General features: G+C 42.4%; 1 protein-coding gene across 1 annotated transcript in view; it reads left to right on the forward strand.

Moving 5' to 3' along the window:
• The window catches only part of si (sucrase-isomaltase), a 61570-nt gene that overhangs the window by 16153 nt on the left and 23710 nt on the right, over positions 1–21707 (forward strand). The window contains exons 13-28 of the mRNA XM_084558114.1: positions 446–530; positions 1200–1317; positions 3192–3363; positions 4641–4757; positions 7111–7265; positions 8657–8741; positions 12065–12121; positions 14192–14316; positions 14500–14693; positions 14890–14939; positions 15357–15539; positions 17246–17395; positions 17490–17696; positions 17864–18018; positions 19258–19426; positions 21607–21703. Coding sequence (XP_084414240.1) covers positions 446–530; positions 1200–1317; positions 3192–3363; positions 4641–4757; positions 7111–7265; positions 8657–8741; positions 12065–12121; positions 14192–14316; positions 14500–14693; positions 14890–14939; positions 15357–15539; positions 17246–17395; positions 17490–17696; positions 17864–18018; positions 19258–19426; positions 21607–21703 — 2119 coding nt within the window. The remainder of the gene's footprint in view (positions 1–445; positions 531–1199; positions 1318–3191; positions 3364–4640; positions 4758–7110; positions 7266–8656; positions 8742–12064; positions 12122–14191; positions 14317–14499; positions 14694–14889; positions 14940–15356; positions 15540–17245; positions 17396–17489; positions 17697–17863; positions 18019–19257; positions 19427–21606; positions 21704–21707) is intronic.

A 21707-nucleotide genomic window follows, 5' to 3' on the forward strand; every position in this document is an offset into this window, starting at 1 on the left:
TGAGAGTGTGTGTGTTTACTGATTGGTTGTTCAATAACCAGCAGTATTCAGCAGCCAATTACATACACGCAGGGCCAGTGAGCTTAGATTTTTGTAATTTTCCGTGGCAATTACTTCACTGTGGGTTAGAAATTGAGGCCAATAAAGAGCACCAAACACAGGGTAACAAACAAACACACTCAAATTTATATTATCCTGTTAATGATTCCCCAGATGACAATTTGGTTTTGATTTACTCGTTACTTAGTCTGTTTGCTTCACTACACACAATTTGCCATCTTAGCTTCTTCTCAAAACCTTTGTTCAATCCAGGTCACTTTACTAATGAGTAAAAATCCTTTTAACTTTTGTAGAGGAATCCTGGGTCCACAGCTATAACATTTCAGACATTGAAAATACGTGAAATTACATATGTATCCTAATACTCAAACATATGCATTTGCAGGACATGAATGAGGTGGCTAGTTTCGTTAAAGGATCAAATAAGGGCTGCGCTGACAACAATCTCAACTACCCTCCCTACACTCCAAGTAAGATACATTTTCTAAGATTTACATTTTCGGTTTCCTGATCTGTTCTTGTGCTGTTTTAATACCCACTATGTGTGTATTCCTTTGAGGGTGTGGTTAAGTCTCAAACCACACTATTAGTTTGCCCTTGCTTATAAAACAAATCTAGTCTGAACGAGGCCCTCTAAGGTTACCCTAATAAAAGGATTTCTTTTTCATAGGCGTACAGCATAGACCAAATGCTGTGCACGAGTTGACAAATTAGCCACAATAGCTCATAAAGTAAGTTCCAGTCTAGAGGAAAACTCATCTAAAGTAGTGGGTCCCTGGTGGAGAATTTCTAAAATGACTCTGCCATGTCTTTTATTCAGACTGTGCCCCAGACACGACGATCATAACTGGAGAAGGCATGCTCCCCTGACGCCTCCTTTTTTTTTTTTTTTTTTTTATTGCACTCCTCCTTAGTCATCCTCTTCCTCCATTGCTCTTCCATCTCTCATTTCCTCATTGCCCCCACTTCCAATTGCAATATATATATCAATGTCTCTTTCATTCTTTTTTGTCCTGTTCTTCCTCTTCCTCCCCCAATCCTCTCCTTCTTTCGCTGCACCTGATATTTTGTATTCAACCCCAGACATCCTCTCACCTTGAACCATCTCTTCACCAACACCATTATTTTCTCTCCCCCAGAGATTATCGACGAGGTGATGTACAGTAAGACTCTGTGTATGGATGCCAAGCAGGCCTGGGGGAACCACTATGATGTCCACAGTCTATATGGCTACTCTATGGTCCTGGCTACGGAAAAGTGAGTGCATCCATAATCCGTGACAGGAGCAGTTTGGCCAGTTTATGCTACAGAGGACAGCTTGCTGCATTTTGTCCTGACCAATGAGGGATTGGCAAACAGAATATGCACGGCACAATGTGAAAACACTGTAACAATCTTCAAAAGCAAATGTTGTAGAATAAGAGGTTGTTGAGCGCTGGCCCTGGAACAGGAATTATGGAGCTGACATGCAAAAGTGCAACAGAGAAATCTACCAGCTCAGTGCGGTGAAGTGACTTATGTCCTCCAATAAATCATAGCTTGTGACTCTGGCAGACCAATTGCTAGTTGGATCCCATGCGATAAGTACAAGAAATATGTTTTAATGAGCCCAGCTCTCAGGGTGCTTGAAGGAATTTCTCAGCTGGGTCTGGCACTGGACAGTTTAAGGGCCCATTTTGTACAAACCTAAAAAGGGTGACCAATGTATAATCACTGAGATATAGAGATTAATTAATTCTGTTTGGTGAAATCACGCATGCAGGATTAATACAAATCATTTCAGTTTGTATATTGCCATTTGCGTCTTGCATGCAGGTGGCACACCAGTTTTTGCATATCCTACATTTGAGTTATGCTAATGCATTTGACAGCGGCAATGGAAATTCACCAGATCACATCCAATTTGTCTTCAAAGACTATCAAATAGCACAGTCCATGCTGGCAGATAACTACATTTGCGGAAGCCTGGCACAAGAGTAAATTCCCTCACAAAACACATACCACTTAAATGTCACAGAGGTACAAAGGCTGCAGTCATATTTATCTTGCAGTGCAGGAATTTCTGAAGTCTCCAAGCCCTTGGCCAGTCATTTCATATGAGGCTAAAGCGGTATGAGTTGCCCGAATTCTATTACGCACTAATGGTGATGGTATGGGAAATTGCATCAATTAGAAAGCGGCACACACCTGCGCAAATGGGTTTTCGGCCAATGGAAAATAGCCGCCTGTAAAACTAAACAGATGCAATAAATTCCCTGATGCAGAGATATACTGTAATGTATGCTGATGTTGAGAGTAAAAAAGTAAAAATGCTGTCTGAGCCAGACAACTGAATTATCAAAAACACTCTAGTTTCGTGGGTATAACAAAGGTTTCTGGCTTCGGCCTTTTTCTACTAAACTATCAGTTCAGTCCTGCATATTGTAATATTCTGCAGCCGTCGTGTCCTGATTCATCACTGCTTTCCAATATACCTCAGATGCCAATAAAAATCAATGCTTAGGGCCACTGTAAACTTTTAGGAGGAACTTTTTTTTTTCCGTGGCTGTAGCTTCGTGTTCCTTAATATTATGCCTGCATATAAAGAAGTATATCTTTCAAAATTAGATTACGGCCCAATGTTTCCACTTACTTTTTGGCATTTGTGAACACTTCTCTGGGCGTACCCAACGACCACACAAATGCAAAATATCTTACACACACACTCAAGACTATGAAATACAAGGCCTTCTGTAGTTGACTTGTTGACTCACTCCTTCGTTATTTATTATAGCTTATCTTTCTTTTGTCTTTTTTTTTTTACTCTCTCCATCCAGTAATTAAGATGTATTATTGGCAGGAGATGCATTCTGTAAACATCATCAGGGCTTTGTATTGTCATGGAAATCGATGCTGCTTTGATTTCCCTTAAATAAATCATAATGTGAGGGGAAGGAAAAGTACTGTTGGCGTGGCCGTGTCTTCATGTAATCTCTCTGTATCTTCTTCCACTCTAGTGTTTGTGTGTTTGATATATGTTTCTCCTTTGTGCCACTCTCCTTTCCCTTCTCCATGTCCTATTTATTTTTATTTTTTTATCTTAATGACACCGTCCTCATTTGGTGCCTTGCTGTCTCCTCTCCATCCCGCAGAGCTGTGCAGCACGTGTTTGGAGGAAACCGTTCCATGATACTGACCCGCTCCTCATTTCCAGGTGTGGGAAAATATTCAGGTCACTGGCTGGGGGACAATGCTGCCAACTGGAATGACATAAAATGGGCCATCCCCGGCATGCTGGAGTTCAGCCTCTTTGGAATTCCCTATGTGAGTAGCAAACCTTAGCAGAAGGGCAAATATTGTTCACATCACACTAAAAGTAAGACCGTGACAAGAAAAACGACTCTCTAAGAGACTGCCATGACAGGGCTTAACAGAACTACAAGGGAGAATTTTTATCAGCTTTAGATACAGATTCAGGTACGAGTGTGGTTCACTGACATTTAGTTTAAGGTTCAGATTCTCAGATGACATAGGAATGCTGTTAGATACGTAGAACATTTCTATCATACCAAAACCCTTGCAAAACATTTGAGGAAGTTAGCAAGAGCCAGTCTTGGCTCTTAATCTGTGTTTCACTTTAATTGGAATGTGTTTCTGGCATTTTGGGTGGTTCTCTCTTTTGTCGCTTTTAAGAAGGATTGGTCTGCTAATTGAGATCTATGTTCAGACATAAGCGTTAAGACAAAGGGGCAGGCAAGAAAAAGTGTGCCTGGCATGAGATCCGTCAAAAGACGTCTAGAAGAACTCAGGAACACAGGAATAGCACCGCTTTTCAAAAACTGACTCGAGAAAAAATGCCGCCAGTCAGTACCCAAGTGCACTCCGAGTGCTTGCGTGCGTGCATCTGCAGCGCGCGGAGAGCAAACAGCAGTGAGAAAACAACAGGGAGTCGAGCGCACGCGGAAAAGCACGCGCATCCTCTTCCAGCTGTGCGCCTCAGGTGGTCTTATAGATGCCAGCTACCCCTGGTGGGACTGTGTCAAGCAGATTTCAGGTTCTTCAGAACACACACACACGCAAACACAGAGAGAAAGGGAGAAAGAGAGAGACGGAAAGCAGGAGAAATGGGATTTGGATCGATTCCCTCCCACTGAGTGTGTTGTAATATGTGGCCAGTAGTAAACAATAGAATGCAAGCGGTCTCTGTGGACTGGCCTTTGACAGAAGTCTCTTTCTTCGACTCCACTGTGCAATTAATGTAAATAAAGATTTCTGCCCACATCTACTGTGTGCCGGCAAATCTTGACTGAAGTGAACAATGTCATATGTCATATGTGGTCAGTTATCACATTAGTGATACTTTTTCCCACTTCCAATTTGTTGACCGTAGATTCAGGCATTTTCTTTTCTTACTGTCTTGACATTTATAATCTAAAGATACAGTATTTTATTTTCAATATCTCCAACTGATTGCCACCTGTTCTCCACGTTTGTCAAATGCCATTCCAGCTTTATGTTCCCAGTACAACAACAGAACAGTGTTAGAAATATTCTCTGGATTCTGGCTAAATGTCAACCCGTCGTCCTCTCTTACATTTCAGATCGGAGCTGACATCTGTGGATTTTTCGATGACTCCAGTGAAGAGTTATGTCGTCGCTGGATGCAGGTGGGGGCTTTCTACCCCTTCAGTCGGAACCACAACGCTGAAGGCTACAAGGTATTGTAAAGGCATTTTGTCCTACCATTCTTATATTAGACTGTCACTTTTAGATTTATGTATCACACTCCCACCGTTTGGTCTAAAGTGCTGCAGGGTATAGCCTTCATTTCATAACACTGTATAGATACTATAGACTCCAAGCAGTTAAAATTATAAACTTTAACAGTATCCATGGAGACTGTCATCTTACCAGCACTAATGCAACTTTGTTATAAAATGGGAGCAGTGGGGCCCCTGGTTTCAAGTTTAACACTGGGAATGTAAGCAGTTGAAAATCCTTATAGCTGCCATGGGTACTGTAGCAAGTAAAACTTAGCCCAGGAGCTCAGTGCCACACTGATACTCAAAGGAGAGGTTGTGATTTTACCCTTTAGAAAAAGTTGAGGTTAATGCTAAAATGCGTTAAAATACTATAACATTATGTGACAGATGGTGGATGGAAGGCCAGTGTGTTGTAAAATATCAAGACTTTTTCACATCAGGCCCATTCTGTTGCTTTCAGTGAGTGGGTGTCCCTTTCTACCTAGACACCTCCTCAGATGTCAGTTGTGGCCTTCCAAAAGCCAAGTTTCCCAGAATGAAATTTGAGAGGAGGGTGGGTGGAGGGGGTCATAACATATGGTCTAGTTCCAAATGACCAAATAGCCCTCCTTCTGTCTTCGTGTCCTGAGTTTGAACTACATAGTCAAATTTGTCAAGTCAGAACTACCAAGTATGGCAAGCCCAAAGTTTGCATACTTGGTTCTGATAAACATCCCCTGTTACGTGTGGTCAAACGCTTTTTGACTTTTTACCATTGATATCACAAGGACAGATTTCATTCAGTTTTGTTGAAGTAAAGGCAATTTGGCAATTTGGCAATTTTGCGTAGGTATATCCTTACCTCAAACCAACTAAAAACTTGCTCATGGAAACAAGGAGACTAGCATGTCATGCTACGCTACTATGCATTCCGGAGGCTGTTGGGTTGTCCGTCCCATGCATTTCTGATGGAACAAAAGGCCCTCTGCAGCTCTCTATGCTGTTGACATTTATAAGCATCTAGCCGCCGCAACCACTAGAAACCAGCCCTACATTCAACACTGTACTTGAACTCCTCCTTTGCAGACACACAATTGGAGTGCTAGCCCATTTATAGGTAACCATTTTTCAGAAAAGGACCTGGGAGATGGGAAACAGATGCCCTTTGTGTGCAGCTTTATAATGCAAAGGAAACCAAATAGCCATGCCGGGCTTAGTAACAGTTGCAAAGCTATGACTGTGCAATGACTTTGTAAGAAAAGGTCAGTAAGGTTAGACATTTTCTTGTCCAAAATTGACCCGGTTCACAATGTCAACCACTCTGACATGTTTAATCATATTAACTTGGTTTATAATGAAGATAGAGAGATGTTTATGTTTATCTTTAACAAGCATACTATAGATTCAAATGTCACATGTTAGATGAGGAGCTTAATGTCACTGAGAAATACAAGTGCCTTATGAACAAAGAAGTGCATTTGTATTGCCATTGAGCTATTTTTGTATAGATGAAAACAAATAACATGGGAGAAAAGTCAGTTTTCAGCATTGAATAGGGTGAAAATTGATGCTCTCACAACAGTCTTCATGTGACATTTCCATACTGCTGCAAAAATAGCACTGTTGAGTTAGGTGGGGGGTAATAAAGAGAGTGTGTGTGTGTGTGTGGCAGGGAGGGAGGGAGGAGAGGATAAGTATTTGCTGGGGGACAGGGACATGATGATGATGAATTTGATGTACGATTTCCACTAAATGAGACAGCTAACGTGTGACCTTTGCTTTGCCCTAATCATGGCACTCATCACACGCCCATGCAGGCCAGGCCTAACACACACACACAAACACACAAGTTCTCATCAGACTCTCAGAGGTGCCGAGGGCATAAATGATTAGCCAGATGAGAGGAGCACGGCCCGTTAGCTGCTAATCACCCTCTCACTCACCACTATCGGAGAAATTAAATCATACCTCAGTTTCTTTCACTCTCTTTTCAAATTCTTTCACTCTCTTTTGCTCATTATCTTTGCAAACTCTACTTCTAAGTTTGCCCTACATGAAGTTCTCTTGTATTTTATTCATTATGATCTAGGTTAATATCCACTTTAAGCAATAAACTAGTGATGCTAAAGAAAATAGTTATTTGTCTTAGCTCTTCACCTGTCTCCTGTCCATCATCTTCCCTCCAGTTTCTTTCTCCCCTAGTTCAGTGTTCTGCTTCCATCTTGTTCCATTTTGCCTCTGAGCTGATAAAAGACCAATCTCTATTTCCCTCCCTCCATTCTGTGTCGTTCATCAACCCAATCCCTTTAATCTGTCTTTCTGTCTCCAGCCTCAGGACCCTGCTGCATATGGCGCTAACTCAGCGCTGGTGGAGACCTCGAAACATTACCTGAGGATACGTTACACACTCCTGCCCTACCTCTACACACTCTTCTACAAGGCCCACATCACAGGGGAAACTGTTGTGCGTCCCGTCATGCACGAGTAAGTCATTCATAATGCTGTGTTAAGAACGCATGGTGCCAACTTCCATTTTTCCTTTCATGTTATAAGATGTGTAACAGGAAATTAAACACAGTGATTTAACAAATGCTGTTAGTAAGCACAGACAAAAACTACAGCTACCATGAAAAAAACAAATAGAAATAACTACATGACAAGGTCATTTACAGGAGTACAATATGCCAAGTGCTTATGGGAATTATGTAATTATATTACACTGTAGATGCTTGTAAAGGCTACTAAAACACAGATATTGAATTAATCATGATTTTTGAGATATTTTTGGTGGTGCAGGTGTCTTACTTCAGGAAAAGAACAGGAAAGTTGCAGTTTTACTCTAGGCTCAATACACAGGTGTTGTGTTGGAAAACAATCTAAGCAGCAACAAGGATTCTGCTGAGGGAGCAAATCCGTCCTTAATAAACCCATTAACGGACTTAATTAAAATCAATAACACCAAATAGCACATACTAAGAAGTGGTGTTGATAGAGGGAGCTGTGGCAGAACCACCAAACATATGAGGTCATAATGCCGGCACTCCACACTTGCACAGATGCCCATCAGCCAGTACAAGCACAGATCTCTCCCTGGCGCTATGGTTCATATCAGCCTGAGACATGCGCTTAGATTTGGAGGTTAAGGCTCTCCAAAGGGCACTCACAAAGAATATCAAAGAAGCAGTGATGATGGTTCTGCTGAGAGGGCTAATCCCCTAAATCTAAATGATTGGTCCCTGCTTAATAAGTATTGGCGAGTAGTGCATTAGAGTCCCTCTTCAGAGATTTAACAGTATGAAAGCAGAGTATTAACAGCATTGTGGTCCATTCAGTATTAAAGGTAACCAGTGTGATGCAACAAGATGCTGCAATACCCCTTGCTGCAAGTTAATCCAAAATGGAGATGTCAAACCAATCAGGTTTGACATCAGCTTAATGAGCAGAACCATGGACCTACAGGCTGGAACCCACCTGGGAGAATATGATTGGACATTACTGGCCACACCCCTTGAATGAGCCAGTCGCATTGAAGAATATCGCCGCCAATATTAGCATATGCCTAAACTAATGATGGAGGGTTATATTAGACATCTTTTCTGACAAAAATATTATGAAGTGAAGAAGAATTAAATTTTATTTAAACTAATTTAAAAAAAAAATTATTCATGAACACATGATGAAACAGTCCTAATACAATTTTAATCATACTAATAGAGAACAATGGCAATATGCAAACACATTTGCTCGCTGAGCACAGTAGAGCATGGTGGTTTTATTCTGTAAATATTCTAAAATATATTTTATTTTTTGTTAACCAGAGCCTCATGACAAATATATGTAACTGATTCTAAACTTCTCTTCCCCTTTCTCCCAAGGTTCTTCACTGATGAAGCTTCCTGGACTGTGGATCGCCAGTTCCTTTGGGGAAAACACCTACTCATCACACCTGTACTGGAGCCGGTAAGTTAATAAGATACACACACATCATGATGTTTTGGTCATTTGGACATGCTCTCACAAAATATACTTAAATAGTCCGTATCGCATGGAGAATCTATCATATACAGTAGATCTAAAAAGGTGCATGCAGTACATAGAGAAGTGTGCCCTGCAGATGAGATGATCAGCGACTCACTCACACACGCTCACACACACACTCTGACCTCCACTGGGAAAACATGACATGGGATTTTCTTTGTTGCCCTCCCCTTCTCTCATCCCTCTTTCTTCTCTCTTTCATAACCTCCCCCTTTTCTCACAGCTCTAATGAGAGCACTGACCTCATTACTTGCAGATTAGAACTGTAGATAGAAGCGCGTACGCTTGTGTTTGCGCATGTTTGTTCAGTGTGTGTGCTCATGCAGATGTGTGCGTTCGAAACTTGTGCGTGCCCCGTGCGTGCATATGTACAGCACGTGTGCATATGCAGCGATCGCGGTCATGTCAAAGTGGCCTGAATAATAAGCAATTTAGCATGGCCTCTTGTGAATTACAGAATGGTGGAAAGCGAATTGGATTCATTGTGGGGCCGGGGATAAAGTAACTTCAATCAGTGCGATTGTGGAAAAAGTTTTTAATACAAGAAGTGGAGGGTTTTTGCTCGCAGTTTTGCAGAGTTTTCATAACTGGACTCAGGGAAAAGATGAGCCGTAAGGTGACTGTGCAGGATGTTGTGAATCGAGACAAACGCATTTCAATTGTAGTTGTGAAATTGGAAACAGGATAGGATAAAAAGAAATCCATTATCAGTGGGCGTGTGAGGAACTGGCGACAATTATGACCAACCGCTCATTTTCCCTCTCTTTAAAAGCAGTGTGCTCTCCATCAAAGTCCACCGATAATTGAGTAGAGTGAAATAGAAGTTCATCTCCAAGGAGGAAAATTAGGACCTCGCTTGCGTTGGTGAGGAAATGAATGTATGAATCTCTTGTACATTAGAGCAACCGTTTGCTTGGCAGGCTGCCCTTGTGTGTGAGTGACACTGTTAGCAACTGCAGGGGTAGTCTGAGCAGAGAATTGCATCCACCAGAGGACAGACAGGACCACACGGAGACAGCTCTATTCTCAAAACTAGTCATTCACAGCACAATCAGATGAACAGCTGGAATGAAAGAACAAGTATTTTGTTTCTCTCTGCTTTAGAGAACCAGTTTGGCCAACATATTATTCTAGATCCAACCATTTGTTTATGATTTCAGAGTTAACCACGACCAATCCGTCATAATGAACCTCCCCTTCCACTATGAACTATGATATTTACACCCATGTGAGCATCTATTGAGCATACTGTGAATGGAAGTATTCAAATAATTTCTCACCACCTGCTTTACCTCTTCAAAACTAATGTTTTCATATGTTGTGGCTCAGTATTCACCTTTTGTGATGGCAGGGAGCTGCAGATCCTCTGTGCTGTGGTTTTAGCCGAGGGGAGGGGAGGGGAGGGGAGGTGCGGAGAACAGAGCGCCCACTATATGTTACAGATGTGTCGGGCCCCGAAGCGCCGCATAAAGAGATGGTGTCAGTTACTCGAGCAGGATCACGCGCCGATCTTCAACAGCCCTTTACGTCCTACCTTCATTTTCCTTTTTCATTATTCCCATCTCTCTCTGTCTTTCCCTATTAATAACCCCGTCTGCCTGCTTCTCCCTCTCTCTAATGGCTCTCTCTCTCTCTCTCTCTCTCTCTCTCTCTCTCTCTGTATCTCTCTGTCAGTCAGATCAGTCGATGCTTTAACCTTGATCTCTGTGATAAACTAAGGAGATCTCCTGCACTCTGCCATCCCCTCTGGTCTTCATCCATACTTCCACTCTTCCCCCCCGCATGCCCATTACTCCCATTTCTTTTTAGTTCACCCTTTCATCAAACGTTGGCTCCCTTATCTCATCTGCATTCTCTTAATCAGCCGCTGTCAACTCACCCCTTGTGATCCCATTTCATTTCATCCCATCTCTCACGCGCACTTTCTCTGTGGCGCTCTCTGCCCCTCTCATCTCTCTCAGCCGTCATCTGATCATTCTGCCAGTATGAATCTTTGGCCCACCTGATCAACTCTTACCTTATGGCTAACTCAGCTTCAGTACTCTAAATGAGGGTGCAGGCTGCATGCCTTGTCCCACTCAATCACAGTTAGCAGCCCAGCTAAGTCCTGCAGTCTCTTCCCATTAGTCAGCGGGGTGAGTGATGGCTGCCGCTAGCAAATCAGACACCAGAAAACGAGGTATGGGGGGGAGCATCCATTTCCCCAGGCAGCCGTCCCGCCGGCTGTGCAGCGTTTGTGACAGGTGATTTGAGTCAAACTGCGAATGTGGTCCTAAAGGGGACATTAAGTCATTTAATTTGGTTAGCAGGCCATTATGCACACATGTCTTCATCATATTTTACACTTTTTAGTGTTCAGCATGTGCTCCTTTGGAGTTTTTCTTTTCAGATTTGCTCTCTGTTTAATTATGTTTCAAGCCCCAGTCCCTTACCTGTTTATTGTTTTCGTCTCTCCCTGCCACCCCTCTTTCTTGTTCCTAATGATGGGCCTCGGAGGGCAGCAAACTAGGACATAGAGAGAGGGAGAGAGAGAGGAATTAGGCGCTGGTGCCATCAGTGCCTTTGACAGACGGCCTTGGCCTACGCAGTTGACATAGTCTATTTCACGATTTGGTATTTTTTGAGAAAGACTTGCTCTTTCCTTTGCCGTGGCCTCTGTGTTTATCTCTCTCTCTCTCCCTCTGTTCTGCACTGTCAGAAAGAGCGGAGAAGTGACAACGCTATCAAAAGCTCACCGCTCGTCTATTGATTGCCCCTGTCCGTCCGCCACCTTAAGCCATCAAAGGCTGTCACCTATCAGTCGTCACTGGATGCTGTCTTTTCCATCATCTGTTGCATCATAGCGCTGCAGACTAAAATGTCACAAGGGCTTTGTTGGGAACTTGATATTAGACGATAGGCAGTTTTAAAATAACTTTCCTTAAAAGGAACATTCTATCTTTACCATTGCGGCTGGAGCAAGGAATGCCCTCACTTCCTTTGTGGTGGTATTGTAGTGCCTCTCCTCATTTTTAGCCTCATAAGATTAAAGTGTCAGGATTGGAGCGGTGAGCCGAAGCCAGTGTTACTGACTGCAAACACAAACCAAACACGGGCCTGCTTTCACACGGGCTGGGAAGCCGTTGATGTGCATCTCCGCAAATCAGAGGCACATGATCTTGGGTTTAATGGTACAAACCAACATGTAGATCATAGCTCACATATGCACATGGGTGAAAAAAAATATTTCTTCTTGTTTCCTGCAGGGTGTGAATACAGTGCGGGCATACATACCAAACGCTGTGTGGTATGACTACGAGACGGTAAGCTTATTTCCTGTTTATTTAATTGCTTCCCTGTAAAGAACAGTCACCCCCAAAACCTCCCCCCACCCCCATTTACTACTAATGAAATAATCAATAGTGTGATTAATCGATGTGAAATAACTGGATCTGGGGAAATTGCTGTTCTTATAGATGAGTTCATACACCATTGCACAAGTCTTGTTGCCAAATTATTCTTCATAAGGTGATAGTGCACAGAGAGAATATACATTTTATTCTGTTCTTATGATGGCCATAAAACTGTCTGATAGGTGATGCAAGAAAAGTGGATTTTTACATTAATTAGACAGCAAAAACCTATACATACACGCTGCGCTTCATAAATATGATAGATGAGAAAAAAGAATCACAAATGGGCTTAACAGGATTCATAACAGGGTTGTCGTGTGTTGCATTAGATCATACAAGTGACACTAATTAATTGCTAACATAATTGTATGGCAAATCATTGCAAAGTGGCTTATCGCGTCACATTAGTCCCAATAACACTTACACAAAGAACATGTACCACATGAAAGTCCTGGCCTCCAGCTCTTTGTTTGAGAAAGGGGGACAGGAGCGATAAGACGGAGCGAGAGTGAGGACAAAGATAGAGTGAAAGAGGGGACAAGGAAGAGAGGAGGTAGACTATCTCACTGACAGAGAGATAAAAGAGGTGTTGAGTTCCTCTGGGACCTTATTTGGGCGTCGGAGTGGCAATGTAAAGCGCCCACTGATCAGATGAGCGATTAGATTGGCTGTCTTGCCGCCGGCCCCTTGTCCTGGTTGGTCCCCTGTGATTATCTGGGTAGGAGGATGGAAGGGTGGAGGAGTATTGATGCGGTGAAAATGACCATAAAAAAACAAGTTGCAGAGAAAAGAACTACTGGGGAAAAACAAAAAAAATCAAAAAACAGAGGAACGAGAGAAAGGTGACAGGATGAACAAAAGGAGGGAAATGAATGGCAGTGCATGACAAGAGAAAAACCAGTGACAAAAGAGAAGATGAGGAAAAGAAGGGGATGGAAATCATAGTATGTAGAGAGGGAGACGGGAGAAATGGCCAGCAAGGAAGAGAAGACAAGGCTAGAGAAGACCTCCTTAAGGCAGACAATGAGGGGGAGATAAGATCTGAAATTGCTTATAGACGCTTCACTAACTCCAGCCCACACACACACACATTCATACTGTACTGCATAAAATGACACACACACACACACACAGACTCAGTGGGAATAGAGACAAATGGGATAAAAAAAAAATGAATTAGAGCACCACAAGAGAGAATAACAGGACGTAGAGAAGGAAGTAGGTGGAAGGAGAATGAGAGGAGATGGAGAGAAGAGACTTTTAAATTGTTTTAGGCTGGTCTGAGGATTTGGTCCTGGGGGGATCAGAAATTAACTGTGCTCCATCTGGACCCTCAGAGAACTGAATTTAGGATAGCAGAGGCAGAGAGGGAAAGAGAGAGATGTGGAGAAATATGTCTGTTCCTCTTAAATAAACACCTAAAAGACCCGAGCAGTCATGCATTGCAGCTTAATATCAAGGTTAATACCCATCTCAAGTGGCTCAGTGTCTGTTTTAAAAAGCTTTAACATTGAAATTTGATTTATTTCAGCAAAACTAGAAGACTGCGGATTCATTTTATTTTATACTTTTTTCAACAATCACTAATGTTAATTAACGCTGACTGATATCTATTGAGTGTTTTCTGTTTAAAAATAAAGTAAAATAAAATCGGGAGTGAAGAATTAAGTCAAAACTTGGCCTCATAAAAATCAAGGCTAAAAGGAATCATTAATTTCTGTTTCAACTCTGTTTTGTCTGCGTTTAATTGCGAGTGGCAGAGCCAGACAAAAGGCTGAGTCATTTTCACCAACGGCAAACACAAGAGGCCTCAGTGACTGTGTACTGCACTTTCACGCATGCCCAAAGGCGGGATTTTCTACCTCAGGCTCATACAAAATGATGGCCACCTCTGCAAATCATGAGGGACATCATAGAGACTGTCTTGCCCACAAGGGGGAATTTAGGTGAGCTAATATATTCTGTTGTCCCGCCGAGCAGATGGAGCGCATTCCAGAACGCGGAGAGTATGTTGACATGTATCTACCAGGTGACAAGCTTGGTTTACACATCAGAGGAGGAGCAATCCTCCCCACACAGAGGCCTGAAGTCACCACCGTTTACAGGTAAACACATACACGTGCTGTACATGTGATATCTGAACAAGCAAATTTCCGCAGCAGCGCATGTTGAAAAGTGAATCGTACTGTATTTCCTCTTTGACTGCAAAGTTGTTTGATTCATTGAATTGTAATCACACTCACATATGTTGTTTGTACTTCCGTGTGTGTTTCTTTATATTTCTCCAGTCGACGCAACCCCATGGGTTTGATCATTGCTCTTGATGAAAAAAACCAAGCAGCTGGGGAGCTATTCTGGGATGATGGAGATTCCCGAGGTATTGTAGCTTTTCTCATTTCTGCCTTTTTCAGTGCAGGCAAATGTGTTGGCGTCTTGTCATTACCACTGATTACAGGGATTCTTTTCCTACCGTCTAATAGACGCGCTTATCTTTTTTGAATCGCATGAGTCAGTGTGTTCAAACACTGTCAGTAATCTCACACATATTAACAAGCAGAGGTCAGTCCAAGCATCTGTTGTGTTAAACTGCTGTCACAAACCGTAACACCTGCTTCTACTTCTTCTACTTCTTCTTCTTCTTCTTCTTCTTCTTCTTCTTCTTCTTCTTCTTTTTACAGCTCCGGTGGAAAACAACAAATACACCCACTACACGTTCTCTGTTTACGACGTAAGTTTTCCTCACGTACATCTGCACTGTCTTTTCAAATCCTGCCCACATATTCCTTCTGATCTCAGCTCTAGTTCAAAGTTCAAAACCACTCGAGACATTTGACTTTCCCCGTCCAGATTACCAAGCATGTTTGATCCATGCTGGCCGGCTAAAGCCTTGTAGGATCAAGTGCCCCATGTTCCTGCTTCACTCTGCACTGAGGATCGCCTTGCATGTTTATTCCATGCTAGTGATGGCCTTCCTGTGCTCTGGTGTTTACAGACAGGAGAGCTATTGTAACAACCATTGTGGGGGATGGAAATACGTTTTATATGTTGTAAAATGTCAATTCAGTAAAGAACATTTTTCTCTTTAGGGTTTTCAGGCTTGAAATTGCTTTAATGTAAATGTGTCTGTACATATGTGTCCTTGTAGAGAGTTCTGACAATGCAGCCAGTCCGTACTGACTACAAGGACCCAAACAACCTCAAGTTTGAGAACATTACCATCCTCGGGGTGCCTTATCCTCCCAAGTCTGTCATTCTTACTCATGTTGGACATACTAAACATGTCGTCAACTTGACGGACGCCAACATAGATCACGACGGAGCCAAGGAGGTAAACACACACATGCTAAAGCACTCATTATCAAGTATCAAGTATGAATGCACAAAAAACACAGTGAAACAATGTTGAATTTCCTCTTACGCTCTTTATGATGTGTGTTGTGATAAATCCGGGAAGAATTCTTACTTCTGAACAAAGCATTTTGTAATCTTTCAACTTGTTGTTTTGGTTGAGTCTGACCTCTTTCCCAGGGAAAAATCTGGATCAAACCCAGTGTGCACTCACTAGAACCAAACAGCATGAAAAGTTAGTTACTAGCTGGTGAATACAGAGAAACCTTAAGCAGCTTCGGATGTAGTCTTCAGGGCTTGATGTAGACATTCTTCAGTTGATCAGGGACACGACTCAGAGTAAACGCTACTGTTTCATGTTGCATTGGAGTCTGCGGCATGTTTAAATAGGCGATTGCTTTGTGTGCAATTGTGTAAGCAAAACCAGCTCATTTATGGGTTATATTCATAGTTTAGAAGCAATGAATAATAACACACTAATACAGTCAAAACACATATTGTTCATGTATTTTGTCAGTACCTTGCTGTACTAATGCAGGACAGGTGAAAGGAGGATTAAATTCTGCAGCAGCTTCACTTACTGCCATTTATTTCAATAAGACCGGGACTGAAACCATTACTGTACATTTCAAGGTTAGCCTCTAAGTGTAAGAAATGATAACAATTTACATTAGGTACAGATCATAAAAGTTCCCTGCAGGTGTGTGTGTGTGCGAGGTGTATGTCCGTGTGACAGTAAGCGCCCAGGATTGTGAGCAAAAGGCGAGAGTCTCTAAAGTGTCAAGAGACTCAGCTATGTAGGACCACAGAGATTTGCGCTCTGTGCCTGTGTATGTTTGCGTGCGCACACGTGTGTTTGTGCGTGTGTGCTTGTGCCGATCCTCAAGGTCTCTCTGATCACACACACACACGCACAAGAGTGCATTTATCAAATGACTCTGGGTGGTAACCATTTCCTGGGGGTGAAGGGTAAATGTGCCGTTAAACCTAAACTCCGGCTTGTCATGTCCATCAGTCTTTGTATTCGTAGTCTGGGCCTTGAATATAGCTCACAGCTGCCAAACGCCATTAGTTCCATGTACACTCAAACAGAACTATAATACATGAGTGACAGGAAGTCACCATCTCGCTTTACTCTGATCTATACTGTTCCAAATACATATAGAAACTGCCTCCTTCACAGTCCATGAGCACTTCTTATAGTTTCCACTGATCTTATTTTCTTTCTTACCCCCCTCACGCACAATCCTGCCATTCTCTTTTCTTTTTTTTTTCTTTCTAAATATAGCTTGTTGGTTGGTTGTGGGTCCCCGTGCGATACATTTTACACAATAGAATTAGTGAAGCATAATTGCAAAATGAAGGGATCCACTGAAATGACTGATGAACATCACAAAAGTCTACTCATGAGTTGAGGATGCATCAGATGGTGACTGTAGTGAGTAGAGCGAAAGGCGCTCCCCAAGATTTACTGTGGGAATGACTCATTAGGGAAATTAACAGCTGCCTCTTAATTGATAGTACATACAACATCAAGCCCGCATTCTGTCTCGAGGAAGCATCTCTGTGCTCGCTTGCATGAGGAGATTGGTACTCGGAGGGTGTTCTCACTTGGGCTTCCTTGTGTTAATAACAGCTACATTATTAAAATGTTTTTTCCTCTCCCATTCTTCATCGTATTCACAGGTTCTGTTCCTGCATGGCCTCTCCTTAATGCTGGGGGAGTCCTACGTGATCCGGTGGGAAGAAGTGGAGGAAGACCTCCAGCGCTTAAACTGCTATCCACAGGACAATGCTGATGAGGCTAAGTGCAAGGCCAGAGGCTGCACCTGGAGTGTAAGGAGTGGCTCGCTCGGATGATCTTCGTATGCACATGTACACATTATTTCTGTATTTTTGAAAATGCTTCTCTTTCTGTCCAAAAAAACAGCCAAGTAGCCAAGCCAATGTTCCATGGTGCTTCTACCCAAAAGACTATGGCTACTCTATTACATCATCCAGAGAAACCGACTCAGGCATTACAGTTGATATCACTCGGAACACGAAGTACAGTGGGAGCCCCTACAATGGGTCTCCGGACATCGACTCACTCCGTGTCGAGATTCGCTACCACACCGGTGACATGCTGCAGTTCAAGGTGTGTGTGTGGTTTTTGTGCTGCTAGAGGTGCATTTATTTATTCATGTCTCTTCAGTGTCGGTGTTATTCCCTGTGTCCCTCCCCTGGCTATTTTCCCAAAGCACATGTCCTGCATGGCTGCTCCATGTAAAGTCACACACTCACTAACAATTCCTTCATGTTCAGATCTGGGACCCGGCCACACCTCGCTACGAGGTACCAGTGCCTCTGTCAGTTCCTGCTGTTCCCGAGACTGATGAGAACAAGAGACTTTACAAGGTCACTGTTTCCAAAAACCCATTCGGCATCCAGGTCGTAAGGAAGAGCACAGGAACCAAGATGTGAGTGTTTGTCATGGCTGTTCTATGGGGTTGTATTGTTGTATTGTATCTGATACTGCTTAACATATTCTAAGACAAACTGGCATCTATCACAGTACTTACAATTAGAAAACCAAAAAAGCTATGAAAGCCATAAAAATTTATTTATTGTTGTATTTATTTATTGCCTTTACAAATACAATGTTATATAATTGAGACTATGAATGATAAATGAACAAACCTATAATCAATCAGTCAAATATAGATGGGAATAAAACTTTAAGGTGTGGTGTATTTAAGCTCTACCAAAGTGTAGATTTGTAGCTCAGTGTATAAGAAACATTTTTAAACTTTATAGTGAATATGCAAATTAACACATCAAATATGCAGTAGTTTGCAAAAAGGTCCTAGTTTGCAAAAAGTCCTGCGTGTTTTTGTACAAGGGAGCAAAGGTTACTGGAGTCAGCTTCCTTGTATGTGCACACATACTTCACATACTTGGCCAATAAAGCTGATTCTGATTCGGACTGATTCTGATAAACAACTAAATGGGTATTTTGCACATTTCTTTCCACTAGTGTGATGAGGACATTTTATAGAAGCAGCCCAACAAGGGGGGAAAAAGGTTTTGCCTGTGTCTGTATTTTGCCTTAAGGGAAATTTTAATAAATAAATAAATATTATGCTATGTTATATTAATTTGATAAATGAATATGCATTATGTCCTATATTTTGTTTTCACAGCTAATCTAACTTAAATTTCCTTAAACTGGTCCCCTCTGGGCAATGAGTCGCCAGGCAATTTCAGGGTAATATAGATGCTCCTGTTAGCAAGCAATAAAGTGAGACATGGGATAAAAAAAAAATAAAAATAAAAAAAAAAATCCTTCGCAACTATCCCCCCTCCCTGAGATTAAACTAACAATGCTGAGTCAGCTCCTCTGGTGTTGTTAGCCAATCAGATGTGCTCAGGATAGTTGAGCGCCTCTGCCGCAAGCAGCGGAGCATTGGAGTCTATTCAAAGCGTATCTCAAAGCGAGGGTGACATTATTTTGTAGCTAAGCCTTCACTGTTTTTTTAGAAGTGTCAGCTGAATTTCGACTAATTAAAATTTATGAAGTGTGTTGAAGGGATGCCTGCAGCTCCTATGTGTGATTATGCTTATTGGTGTCAAACATATTGTGAATAACTCCCTTTGACAATAATTCCCTCTCTCCCTCTCTGTCTCTCGTCGATTTAATCCTCTGTCACTTCTCTCAGCTGGGACTCCTCTTTGCCAGGTTTTACCTTCTCAGACATGTTCATCCAAGTGTCGACTCGACTGTCGTCTGAGTTTGTGTACGGCTTCGGGGAGACAGAGCACAAAACCTTTAAGCACGATCTCAACTACCACACCTGGGGAATGTTCTCCAAGGACCAGCCTCCTGGTGTAAGGATCACACACGGGCACATCCTCTGTTATCACAAATACCATACAGCCATTTTTTATACACAGACACCAGTTTTCAGGGGCTCAAAGGTGATTGGACATTTGACTCAAAAGCTATTTCATGCATAGATGTGAGATTTCCCTTGATTATTTCTTCATCACTTAAGCAGGTAAAAGCTGTGGAGTTATTTTCAAGAGTGCTATTTGCATTTGGCAACCCACAACATACGTTCAGAGGTGCTCTCAGTGCAACTGAAGCAGGCCAAACAGCAGGAACATTAGGAGTGTTCAAACCAGTTCAAACAGTTCGGCACACAGAAACACAGGAGTGCACTGGTGAGCATCCATGGATGGTTATGTATGGTTGGATTGAATGATCCATCCAGTCCAAAGCACATCATCCAGACAAGCAAAGAAGGCTGTTCAGGAAGCACACATCATCATCTGTGTCCACTTTAAAGAAAAGACTTAACATGAGCAAATATGCAAACATTCACCACAAGGTGCAAACCATTCACAAGAATAGAAACTCCAGTTTAGATTTACCAAAAAGCCTTCTAAAAAGGCCAAGCAGTTCAGGACCAGCATTCTTTGGTGATGTCCATGACTTCCAGATTTAGGCAGTGATTACCTAATTCAGATGTAAATACCTTCAGATTGCACATGAGGCAGAACACCCTGCGCTGACTGTCTTTTATCACCTCGCCCTCCGGAAACTACAGAGGTCACTTGAAAACAACCTTGCAAACTCGTCCTTCTCTCACTCGTGTCACTTTGATGTGGTTCCGTTGTTCCGTTGACATGAAGGCGGTTGTGGAGTGTCATCGTGTTTACCCTAACGTGCCAAGGCCAGACAGGGTGAGGTTTTCTACCTGTATCAGCATTATCAGGCATAATTGCTGAGCTGTCACGACAGCTCCGCGGGGTTCAGACAAATGTTACGGGGTCCCTCGGTGAGCGGGGGAACTGAAGTTAGAGGGGAGGAAATAGAAGGAAAAGAAAAAGCAGATAAAAATAAGAGAGAAGGTAGAGGAGACAGGACGACATGGGCTCTGTATTGACCCAGTCTGATTTAATAACACATACTGGAAAAGACCAGTAAAAGTGATAACACTTGTAAGAGGCAAGAGTACTGACTTTCCTATGTACTGCTGAGAGGGTATTTTAAGAGTTGTTTTATTTTGAAAAACATCCTCAGTTATAGTTACATAGTTCCATTTTATTCTAAATGGGTTGTGAATTAAAGCCTACTCCCATGACCGTTGTCCTTCTTGAGCCAGGGCCATCACACCGTGTAGCGGGGCGACATGGACACTCACACGCTTAGCAAGAAAAGCAGACTTCCTGAATGACAGAGAAACCTGGCTAGTCGTAGGAGCCACATTGCCATTTAACAACTTCTTATGTAGCAGACGGGCAGGAGGCTGATGGAGTGTGCCATGCCCATGAGTGCTCGTTGCAGGATGGTGACATCTGAAAGTAGCAGATTTCCTGTCCCCCGCCACCTTTCTATCTGCTCCTCTTCCTTCAGTCTGTCTAGTTCCCACCATCTAAGTAGTGACAAGAGGAACCCTTACAAAGTCCACACTTATTCCCACCACAATATATTGTTACATATGCATACTTACTGCAGCACAATACTATATGTACATGCAAACTGTTTTTGAAGCTCTTTGGCATCGAGTATGGTAGCTACCAAGCTACAGTCATTAATTTTAATGCTGCCTGTGCTATGTTTAGGTCCTCTGGATTTTGTTAAAGCACCTGACAGCAACTTAAATCCCCAAATGACCTCCCAGTTTTCTGTTCATGTCGTCAAGCTCAGGCCAGTCGGCATTGTTTAAATGTTATTTGGAACCCCAGTTGAGTCCTCTAACAAACACAGGAAGGCTATCTTTAAAACACATTTTATGTAGTTCACACTCATTTGCATAAAAGACAGCTGTTGGAACACTTTTCCTTACTTTGGGGGAAATTGCTCTGCACCACCTGTCGTAGAAGTGTTGGTGTCACACATAAATAAAATAAGAATTGTAGAGTCAGGTGCAAAGAAAAGTGCACAAAGTGGTACTCAAGCCAGCATTAGCACAAACCACACACATATCAGAATTCCTTTAACCAACAATTACCCATTTCACTTGTTCCCTTTAATGCTCACTTTCTGTGTCTCTCTGCTGCAGTATAAGATGAACTGCTACGGAGTTCATCCCTTCTACATGGGCCTTGAGGACACCGCCGATGCTCACGGCGTGCTGCTGCTTAACAGCAATGCAATGGGTGA

This window comes from Chelon labrosus (assembly GCF_963514085.1).
Source record: "Chelon labrosus genome assembly, chromosome: 13".
Classification (NCBI taxonomy): domain Eukaryota; kingdom Metazoa; phylum Chordata; class Actinopteri; order Mugiliformes; family Mugilidae; genus Chelon; species Chelon labrosus.